Source organism: Morone saxatilis, unplaced genomic scaffold (genome assembly GCF_004916995.1).
Source record: "Morone saxatilis isolate NCDOM2014 unplaced genomic scaffold, NCSU_SB_2.0 Contig24, whole genome shotgun sequence".
NCBI classification, from domain to species: domain Eukaryota; kingdom Metazoa; phylum Chordata; class Actinopteri; family Moronidae; genus Morone; species Morone saxatilis.
Window position 1 is genome coordinate 733,926 of NW_023339807.1, and position 11,546 is coordinate 745,471.

Below are 11,546 nucleotides of genomic sequence, written 5' to 3' on the forward strand. Positions count from 1 at the left end.
AACACTTTCACTTTCTAGAAGAAATGATAATAGTAAGATAAATAATTCTACTTTATTTGAAAATGAGTAGAGAAACCTGCCAAATCAGTGTGGCGAGAATTCCTCAGCGTGGTAGATAAGCTAAGTCCAGGACAACGCTTATGTGAACAAATACCAGTAACTTATATGACCGTTGTGAGCAGAAATCATCCTGGAAAGGTTCCTGGATCGTATTAATACATGTCTCGGGATTCAAGTTTTTTTATAGTAACTCACTCTGTTTTTCTCTATCAACTAACAGACCTCCCATATTCAGGAGTGCTGTGAGATGGTATCCAAGTCCACCATGAGAAACTTAAACAGGGCATCGCTGTTCGTTTCCATGGCGAGGAGGGGATGTGGGTTTCTAAGTCATATAACAACTGCATGAGTTTTGGATCAGAATTAATCCAGTCAGGTGTCTCATTCAGTCTAAAGCAGTGAGTTGTTCTGTGGTCCTCTGTGTTTCAGGGCCAGGGTGTGTTCGGAGTGGTTTGACATCTGATCAATGAGATCAATCAACCTAGAATTTGCTCTTGTTCACGTAACAGTGATGGTACGGGACAGTTTTCCTCACTGTATCAACATTGTCAACTGACTAAGCAGAACTTTTATCATTTAAATGAAAGTGTGTGTGTGATTACAGGTACCACTTTCAGCCCAACAGTAACTCTCCAGTGAACCCGGACCACCTGAACTACTTCCAGTTTGCAGGTCACATCCTGGGTCTGGCTCTGTAACACCGACAGCTGGTAACATCTACTTCACCCGTCCTTCTATCAACACATATGGGTAAGAATGCAGGCCTGTGTGTAGATAAGTCAGACCGACACGTGTGAATAGTTGATGAGAAATATATAAAAACACTCTGATACCTTCAGATCTGGTCCTCACAGATCCAACACACAAAGCAGGAACATTTTCTGCAGTAGGAACAGCTCCTGACTCCAGGGCCCACATTATATTTTACAGTTTACATCACCCAAAGGTCAAGGGAATCTTGAATAAAATACGAATAAGAGATGAAATATTTTGTAGGCTGAGAATCCATCAACTGGTTGAACTCTCCTCTGTTCACTCATATACAGAATTTGCCCTATGTGGAAACCCTTGACATATAGCAGCAGCATCATTTGACAACTTCTTTAATGACAGCTTTCGAAAAAACGATATATCAGGTGTTATACATGAAAATGTAGTTATTCCATTTCTGCCAATAGAGCCTCTTTATGTTACAAAGTCTATAGTGCGTTCCCACCAAAAGTGAAGCAAATATTTGCTTCGCGTTTACTTCGTAATTTATAAACAATATATAATATAGTATTTAATTTTTTATATATATTATATATATATTATATTATATTTATATTATTTTAATTAACATTTGGCTGACATTTTTAAGCATTATGTATCTGTCTTCCTTCAGGTTTAGCTTGTCTTGGATTCAGCACTCATGCTCTCCTGTACTATATTTAATTGTGTTTGTGTGTGTGTGTGTGTGTGTGTGTGTGTTGTGTGTGTGTGTGTGTGTGTATATTCCAGGCATCCCGGTGAACTATCAGGACGTGTCGTCCATCGACCCAGAGTATGCCAAGAACCTGCAGTGGATCCTGGACAACGACATCAGTGATCTGGGTCTGGAGCTCACCTTCTCTGTAGAGACTGACGTGTTCGGGGCGATGGAGGAAGTGCCGCTAAAACCCGGAGGTACCAGCATCCTGGTCACCCAGGACAACAAGGTCAGTCAAAACCAGTGAGTGGCATCAAGTCACCCAGTATCAACATAACGCAAGAACTTGTTTGTTTGGTAGAAGGAGAAAGCTCAGTGCTCCGAGGAAAACCTTTATTTTATATCCTTTTATAGAAATTCTTTAATAAAGTTATAAGTTTAAGGTTTCCTGGTGTTACATATATGTTGGTCATGGCAGAATAAGGTCAGATTAAATCAGTCTAAACATGGCAGAGCACTAGTGTCTGTCTGTGATTAGAGATCAAACTGAATCACATTCACACTGCTGGCATAAGTGGCCCAAATCTAGTGTTTTTGCTCATATGTGACTTGGATCTGTTTATTTTATAACCGTGTGAACAGCACAAATCTATGAAAGCCCTTTTCTGCCAATGTGACANNTTATAATGAGAAACTTTGTCAAAATAATGACATGGTATCTCAAAATAATGACTTTGTAATACTAAGTCATTATTTTGAGATACTGGCCTGAGATAAGTGGCCTGAACAAAAACCAATATGGAGACTGGTGATTTAACAATCCTTATATGTGAGTTTGTGTGCCGTATGATGACGATCTAAAGAAATACTGTTATTAATTTAAACCATATCACCCTACTCTAGTTCGAATCTTCCAAAAGTCCCCTTTTTCCTAAAGTATTTTCATTTCAAATATAATTCCAGTAAAGTACTTAGATTTGGTCTGTTGAAAGTCTGATAAGAACATTGGACATTGAGTTGAGTATTGCTGTGGCATCCTGCTGCAGCAGTATGGCTGAAGGTGGTGTTAATGAGTTCTCCTCTAGTATATTCATCTATAGTCGGTCTTCTATGAGCCATTGATCTCTCTCCTCCAACTTATTGCCTGGAAGACAATTAGAGAGTGCAGTACTGCAGCAATCCTGCAGATGGCACTGTCTTGTAAAGCAGAGAACAGTCCCAACAGGAGCAAAAAGAATAACTATGTATGAGCTCTGTCTCTTTCTCTTGTCCATCTGTGTTTTTTAAGGACTTTGATGTGTGTGTGTGTGTGTGTGTGTCAGGCCGAGTACGTCCAGCTGGTGACGGAGCTGAGGATGACGCGAGCCATCCAGCCTCAGATAAACGCCTTCCTTCAAGGATTCCACACCTTCATCCCCGCCTCACTCATCCAGCTTTTCGACGAATACGAATTGGTTAGTCGTCGTCCTCCTCCAACCTCCCTGTCCTTCCTTACTTTTCCTCCTCCTCCTCCTCCTCCTCTCATCCATTGTCTTTACAGTTCTCCTTGTTCCCTTTTGGCCTGCCCGCCTGCTCGGCTCTGATGCAGGGATTGATTAGCCATGTTTGGGTTGGGTGGGGGATGGGGTCACCTTGAAGCCCCTCCCTCTTCTCCAACTCCATTAGAGGGTTTTTTCTGTGTGTGTCGGCAGATTTCATGTCCTCACTCCTGCGGGGATCAATAGCGGAGCACGATGATTATCCCACCCTGGATTTGTTGGACATGCCTCGGTCATGCTGTCATTGCAGGGCAACTGACGACAGCAGCACAACAGCTGCTTCACTTTCAGTTTTCTTTATCCTTCAGACTGTCAACTAATCTAATGTGACTTAAACCAACAGTGAACGTATCTAACAATTACTGTGTGTATCAAAGCCTGATCTTCTTCCTTTGTGCCACCGAGCTATAGTTGCACTGTGTGACATGTTCCTTCATTACCAACACACACTGTCGTTTATTTGGACTTCCCACACACTGTCCTGCTGCCCCACTACTGCACCAAATGTATATTAATCCACCGCTGAAAATAGTCCCCTACAAAGCCTCTATTCCCTCCTGTTTCAGTAACATTTGATAAAAAACTACAGTGAGCAGCTGTTTGAGCAAACTACTGAGCCTTTTTGAAATTAAAACAATATATTTGTGAGTGGTTTTTAAAGAGGTAGAGAAATCAGTATAACATATCATTACTGACATATTGTTGGTATGGGTTAATGAGTCGTCAACTATTAAATTCATCTCCAACTATTTTGATAATCAATCTTTTTGAGTCATATTTTTCAGCTTCTTAAATGTGAATATTTGCTGGTGTCAGTAAACTGAATATGTGTGGGTTGTGGACAAAACAAGTCATTTGAGGACGTCAACTTGGGATCAACATTTTTCAACATTTTCTGCGCCAAAAAACGATTAATCAATTAATGGAGGAAATGATCGACAGATTGATCAGTAATGAAAAGCAGCCCTAACCTCAACCACCCAGCCCTCCTTCCGATTCCATTTTGAAACTTATTCCATGTTCCAAAGGGTCCATTGGGATTTATTCCTTATTAAACTCACATAATTTGCAGCAGAGACCGTACAAGAACTTGAAATCACTAAAATAGAAGGAATAAATGAGTTTTGCACTGTGGTTTTAAATGTGAGAAAAGGCTTGGGACCCAGTGTCAGTATATACTCTGAGATGAGGTGTTGAAATCAGTACCATAAAGGCAAAAAGAGCTGTTAGACAACCGGTGTACAACTCAAATTGTATCATACTCATTGTATCAGAGGTGGGCAGTATGTGTAACCCTAATTTCATCATGCATTATGTAAGATATACTAAATTTTTCCTAAAGTGATAGGTGTTGTGATGTGTGTGTGATAGTGTAGGTGGTGTTGTAGAGTGTGGTGTGTGAGAGTGCGTATGTGATGTGTCTGTGGTGGTGTTATGTGTAGTGTGATATGTGTTGGTGTGATGTCCGCCTGTGTCGTTCGTGTGTGTGTGCAGGAGCTCCTGCTGTCAGGGATGCCAGAGATCGATGTGCAGGATTGGTGCAGGAACACTGAGTACACCAGTGGCTACGACCCTCAGGAGCCAGTCATCCAGGTGGGCTCTTCTTCTCCCAGCCGCAACACGCACCGAATCCTTCAAGACCAAACAATTATGTTTCACTTCAGTCGTCCGGGTTCCCAGTGACCCAGTTACTCGGCGGTTTCTCCAAAAACCTCACCACGGATTAGTTTGAAAAGAATTGAAGGAAAGCAGCGTTAACCGAGCTATACCTCATTTGTTTGACTGATGATAAATGCTTTAAACGTCGGACTATAAAGAAGAGTGATAGTTTCCTGGATAGTTTTGCAGCACAAGAGCAGAATAATGTATGCCATAAGTGATGCAGTGTGTCATCAGACTATATGTTTCTGACAGCAGGTAAAACATCAGGCTCCTTTCTGCTTCCTCAGTCTTTACTTCTGCATATAGTTTGAGAGCCAGATGTGCCCACTCGTTTGATCTTTACCACTATACGTGACTCTGAGTTTACACACATCTTTTATTCATCAAGCTTTGCTTCACTTTTGAAACTGTGAATTATAAAATGTGCCATAACCTGGATATAACCCAAGCAGGGCTTCATCCTCCTTCATATGTTCATTCACTGTGTTCATACCTATCTGGAACAGTGAATATTATTTCCAGCCCCATATCACTTATAGTCATCTTACACTTTACTACAAGGTCTTTTTATTGCTATTTAAGAAAATCGTACAAGAATTGCAATAAATCACAGATACAGTTGGATAAGCACAATTTAACACAGATTATCTGCCCATTCCAAATTCCTATCAAATACTTGAATTGCTCTGCATTGCATTAAGAAAATAATGCATTGCTACCAGGAGTTGAAATATGGTCACTTCTAGTTTAAACAGCTGTTTAAAAATGTCAGATTTTCTGAATTCTGCGGACCCATACTCTACATTAAACAAATAACTTTTGGGTACTCAACATTTACAGAGTCACGTTGCTGGTAAGTAGACCAGCCTGCCTGAGAAGCAAGTAATTATCTGTTATTGTAAGAATCTCTTCCTGTTGGCCATCAGCTAATGTGTGTGCATTTTTTGAAGTGGTTCTGGGAGGTGGTGAAGAGCCTGACCCAGGAGGAACGGGTTCTTCTGCTTCAGTTTGTCACTGGAAGGTTGGTCTGCTGGATTCCCACTGCGGTTCTTGATACAGAGATACAAGTGAATGTCTCTTGTAGTAAAGTGTCCTTCTCTGTCAGTTCCAGGGTTCCTCATGGTGGCTTTGCCTACCTGATGGGTGGCAGCGGTTTACAAAAGTTCACCATTGCTGCAGTGCCATACACCTCCAACCTACTGCCTACCTCTAGTACCTGGTAATGACTGTTGACTTAGTTCTGTTCATGTCAGTCTGCTCTTGCTATATTAAGATATTTATTCTATTATCCTTGACTTGTTGTGGTTGTTGTGTCAGTATTTTCTCCCTGAACTGAGTCCAGTTGGCTTTTTATTTAGCCAAATCACAACGCAGATGTCGGTGCCACATTTCGGTACCAGAGCAGTCTGTTGAAATAGATGCTCTCTGGTGCTGATGTTACAGGCAATGGAGGCACCACCGCACATGTGCTATTGCTGGTTAACATTACGCCCACTCTACATGGATCTGGCAGCAGGTAGCCTACCCCTACGTTAGTTACTAGCTACCTTAAACACAGTTAAAGAGCTGAACTAAACTCTAAAGTGTAGCTGTATTTTACTCAAAAGGATTCCAATACCGGGCGGGACGTTCAACAAATGTTTAAAACAATTGCTTGGGAAGTGGGGAAGCATATGGAGGCACCATGCCCAACTGCCAGCCGGCAGTGTGGGCGTCCCCTGGAGATGGGCTGCGTAGATATAAATAGTAGTTGCTTCATCATTTCTTTAGACCATAATTTCAATTATCATCGTAATATCTGTCAAAATAATGACAATTTGATGATTTTACCATACCGTGCAGCCCTAATTTATATTAATCTACCTGAATGTTGAAGTGGCCCTCCTATGAAATGACAATAGCAGCACTGGCCCCAAGCCAGTGGGAGTTTGAGGCCCCTGCTTTAAACCATTAACAGTTAATACAGTCTTCAATTTCAATTTCAAATTTACAGCAGCTTTTGTTTTTAAAGTATTGGTTTACACCGTTTAGACGCCGGTACGGTATTACTTTAACACCAATATCAGAAAAATACAAATTATGATATCCAACCCTATTACATGTAAACAAATGTCATTGCATATTTAGTGACTAAAAAACTAAAAGTAGTTTACTCTTAGTTAATTGGAATGAATTATTTGGAAGTGTACTAATTGAAGTCTCCATTTCCCTACAATTGTTGGGAAATTACATTTCCAGAAACTGAATTTAGAATGATCTTTTTAGGATGTTATCGGGAAGTATAGGACGGAAGGTTTGTTTCTTAAGTCAGTTGACTCTGTTATGCAAACAGTACTTGAATAACTACATGACAAATCTATCCTAATTTGGACTCGGGTCTCAACTTCCTGCCCTGGTTCTTCCCATTGTTTTGGCTAGGATGCTCAACAGTAGTGCCAAAGTTATAGTTTTGTTATTCACAGGAAGAAACTTAGCACTGTAAGGATCCCTGTCTTTAAAGAGTGAATAAACAGACACAGCCAGTACAGTACTCTACAGCCTCAACTGAGGGACAGATATTACAGATATTACAAAGCACTAGAGGGCAGTATGTCTCTTCTGTGTTCTGGGTAGTGGCGTCCTCACACACTAAACAGGGAGAGCTCTCTGTATAGTGAAGTGTGCAACAGGTCCTTAATATGCCTGCAGGTCTGTGTCTGGGATAGGTATGAGACATCAGCACTCCTCTACTGGCTGAATCTGAGTCGTCGTGACCGCAGCGGCCCACTGGATTGACCGATGTTTCTCTCCTCTCTGCAGCATCAACATGCTGAAGCTCCCAGAATACCCGAGCCAGGAGGTCCTGAGAGACCGGCTGCTGGTAGCGCTGCATTGTGGGAGTTACGGGTACACCATGGCGTGAACATTGTATCAGTTCCCGCTGCTGTGAGCAGGCCGCAGACTCATGCAACACTCTAACCTCCTCCACAGACACTGTTTTTGTAGTCAGGCGCTGCTTTTGCTGGACAAAAAAAGGGAAATCCAGATTGTTATTAAGGAGCTGCTGGAGAGGCACAACAGACTGAACGGAGATCACAGCTTCTGGATCTCCACTTGCTCCTGCACCAGAGCTTCATTTTTGTCTATTGAAGCCGGTGTCTGGTAATTTATGCAAATAATTTAATATCTTTAAATTCTACTATTTTCATGCATACCTTGATTTAAGAAAAAAAAAAGCATTTATACCATGAATTCTCTACTTAAAACACAGAATTATAATCACATTAAACATTCATGCAAGCTGACTGAATGTCAAATATTGACTGCATGGAACCACTGTAGAATTGATCCTTTTAAAACGTGCAATCAATCAAACTGCGTATCACATCCATATCACAGGTTCACAGTGCGGATTTATTTAAAGGGCCAGCCTCAAGCCTGCGTACTGGCAAACTGGTATAATAGAACAAATCAACATTTTGTTTTTTGTGTCTCCATTTCATTATTTTAACACTTCTTGTCTTTTGAGCCAGTAGCTCTTCTCTGAACTTCCAAAACCATCAGGGCTAATATATTATCACCACATTTAAGATTCCAGTGCCAATATCATACCTGATTGTTTTATACATTATTGCACTGTGAAGACACCAAAACCTTTTATTTTGTTTAGTAAAATAAGCTTAACTTCTCAGATTCCCCTTCTCAGATTTAAAATACACTTGCACTATATGGCCAAAAGTATATGGACAAATTCCAGCCTAGTGAGAGTTGATCATGTCATTCCGTGGACATTAATGTGCTGGTAGAACATTGGTCCAATCTTCTGGTTTCAGGGGTCCCACCAGATGATGAACCCCGCTGTAGAGATTTGGCCCCATTTAGATACAAGGGCATTAGGGAGGTCCAGTGCTGAATGCCCGGTTCATCCCTAAGGTGTTCGAATGGGTTGAGGTCAAGCTTCTGTGGAGGCTGGTCTCCCACACCAAACTGGGAAAACCATTTCTTTATGGGGCTAGCTTTGTTTATGTCGAAAGTGGAAAGGGACAAACACGAACTGCTGACACAAAGTTGGAATATTATTGTCTGTAATATCATTGTATGTTGTGGTATTATGATTTTTTCTTATAATTATTATTATATTATTATAATTATGATTAATCAAGAACGACTGAAAAACCCATCACATGTTCAAGCCCAAGGTCCTGTCTTGTCCAAAGTCCAAAAGCCAATCAGCACAGTCCAGCAGCCAGAACCAGCGACTGTTTTTGTTTTGGCCCTGCAAAATAGGAAATGTAATAAATTCTGTAGATGTAGATGTACCCAAGCACATTTTGCCAACAGTGCGCACTTTAATGTTCCCAGTCCTGTTCTTACAGCAGACTGAAGATCTGGCAACCCGTACTGTATCAGTTTGCTCAGACACAAATGGATGTTTTGCTATGAATTTAAGTTGAAATGATTTTTTTGTGCGTGTGAGGAAATATAAACTTTAATGAAACTGCTGCCATTGTGCGAAAGAGGATGATGTTTTTTGACATATTCTTTGAAATGACGGCTAAGGCTCGAGCTAGAAGACAACTTGTGGTACACTGCTGTCTTTTTTTACCTTGTCCTTTCTTTTGTTTTTTACATGGTGTAGGTATCAACCAAGCTGTGTGTCCCTTTACAACATTCAACATTTGGGAGGATTCAATTAGCATAGCATGGAAGCTAGTTAGCCTAGCTTTAGCACTGACTCCCACTGCACGTTACTTTTTGATGAGGTTATTTAAATGCCTGCTGAGTCATTGGCAGCTGCTGCACACTCACTGCTGTTAGTCCTGCGTTATAGAAAGGAAGCTGTCAGCTAGCATTAGCTGTCTCTCTTGAGGTCCAGATGTAGTGACGGAAAATAACCAGACCAGTTACTCTGTGAGCGCAAATCTGGCTGCCATTAAGGACACTTGAGGTCATATACTTTGTATTTTGGGGAGAATTTGGGTTAATTAAAAACTAACACAGGAGGGGTCCTATACACTGTAGGTTGGTCCCAGTGTTTGTAGTCTGAATATGTTTAAATTTGGCTAATTTTAGATGAACAAAAGAGGATTTAGTATTTCTCCACCAGAATTTCAGTCCTGTATGGCAGTGTATTGCTGCCACGCTGTCATATAATGTGAAAAGTTTATTCTTATAACAAGATATTTTTTAATGTTATTATGACACACATTATTACAACACGTTATGACTTATATTGTTATAATGTTGCATTATAACAATATAAGTTAACAAGTTTAACAAGGTGTTTTCATGTTATTACGAGAATTAATATTATTATGGAGTGGCACCAAAATGTTTCCGTAGTCCCGTGTGTGGAGACCTTCATGTTCATAAACTGACAGAAAATATAAACGAACAAAATAAATCAGATGAGTTGGGGAGGTGGTGTTGGATTCATGACCTTTATATTTCTAAAACCATGACGGTCCTGTGGCTGCCCACACAGATGCACCAATCAAATTACAGCTGGTGACTGTAGAGAGGGTGCTAATACTGCAGAAAAATAGGTTACAATAATTACAATTTTGACCAAATAAGAAAATGTTAAAATGAATGCAATAGATGAGATGAGTTGTAATTTGATTTGGACTTTTCTAGGACTGCTGGTGGAATGTGTATTAGCAGAAGAGAAACTGCAGACTAACATCGACGTAGGTATTGGACGTACTGTATGGCCGAGCTGTTTTCCATTGTGGCTGCATGAACGCGCCCGTTCATCCCTGTAGCATAAAGTGCATGTGTCATGTGGTTTACTGTGTGAAAGTCATTTATGGAGTATTTTGCTGTGATCTGTATTTGTGCTTCATGAATGAATAGCAGTCTCCTTTACTGATACTGATTGTCCCGTTAAGCACACCTTCATAAGGAGCAATACGAGATATCTACATGACAAATATTTGGCTCGCAGTGCCAAAAGATAAAAGCTGGAATCCTTTTACAGACATTCTTTTCTTTTTCTTTTTGCCTACACACGCATGCTGAAAACCTTTTTTTATTCTAAAAGAGAGAAATTTCTCTTCTTTCCATTTGTAAAGGGAGAGTACATATTTATTATCTATCCGTATTGTTTTGAATGCCTCGCCTGAAATGCTTTTGTAAACTGATGTTAATGTTGAAAATGGAGCCTTTATACATATTTCTGTAAATGTTCAATTCAGTATCAAATGATGTATTTTACCATAAATATATGTTGTGCTTTCAGATTTTGTCCAATAAAACTTGTTTTGACAATCCAGGTGATTTTGGTGAGCGAGCTGCAGAGAAAAATGTGTTTGTGCAAAGGTGATGAAGGGGAGGTACACTGTAAAACCTCAGTTAACTCACTCAAGCAATTTAAGCATTAAAGATATTTAATTTGAATAGAAGTAATCGGTTATCTTAAAGTTTAAGTTAGATTGTACCAATTCCATTCAGTTAATTGAGGTTAAACTCGTGCAGCATTTCTCCAAACTTATTTACAATGTGTTAACAGAATTTGAATCAAATAACTTAAATGCCTCTTGTTTATACAAATGTTATGATCATTAAGAATTATTTCGATGCATACTTGGGCTTATGATGATTAATAAACTGAAATAAAAACAAAAATTTAAAAATCCTAAGCTATGCTATATTAAAATGCATACACTTAATGATATAAAGTCAACTAAAGAAAATAAGTCAATGGAACAAACTGGAATTATATCGCCTGTACTTAAAATATTGTCCACATTTAATTGCACTCAAAACAACTGAGTTGCTTATTCAATTTTATTATTGTCAGGTTTTACAGTGTACTGTGAAACTGTGGAGTGAGAGGGAGCAGCTAATGTGCAGCCCTCTGTTGTGTGCACACACAGAGCCTTGTCTTTACCCGGGTA

General features: G+C 39.9%; 1 protein-coding gene across 1 annotated transcript in view; it reads left to right on the plus strand.

Moving 5' to 3' along the window:
- hace1 (HECT domain and ankyrin repeat containing E3 ubiquitin protein ligase 1) overlaps positions 1-10,919 on the plus strand; it is a 26,264-nt gene extending 15,345 nt beyond the window's left edge. The window contains 9 exon segments of the mRNA XM_035672104.1: positions 281-377; positions 490-496; positions 665-810; positions 1,561-1,757; positions 2,791-2,922; positions 4,501-4,599; positions 5,619-5,689; positions 5,774-5,887; positions 7,468-10,919. Of these exon segments, the coding sequence (XP_035527997.1) occupies positions 281-377; positions 490-496; positions 665-810; positions 1,561-1,757; positions 2,791-2,922; positions 4,501-4,599; positions 5,619-5,689; positions 5,774-5,887; positions 7,468-7,570 (966 nt within the window). The 3' untranslated portion in view covers positions 7,571-10,919.
- The last annotated feature ends 627 nt before the right edge of the window (positions 10,920-11,546 follow it).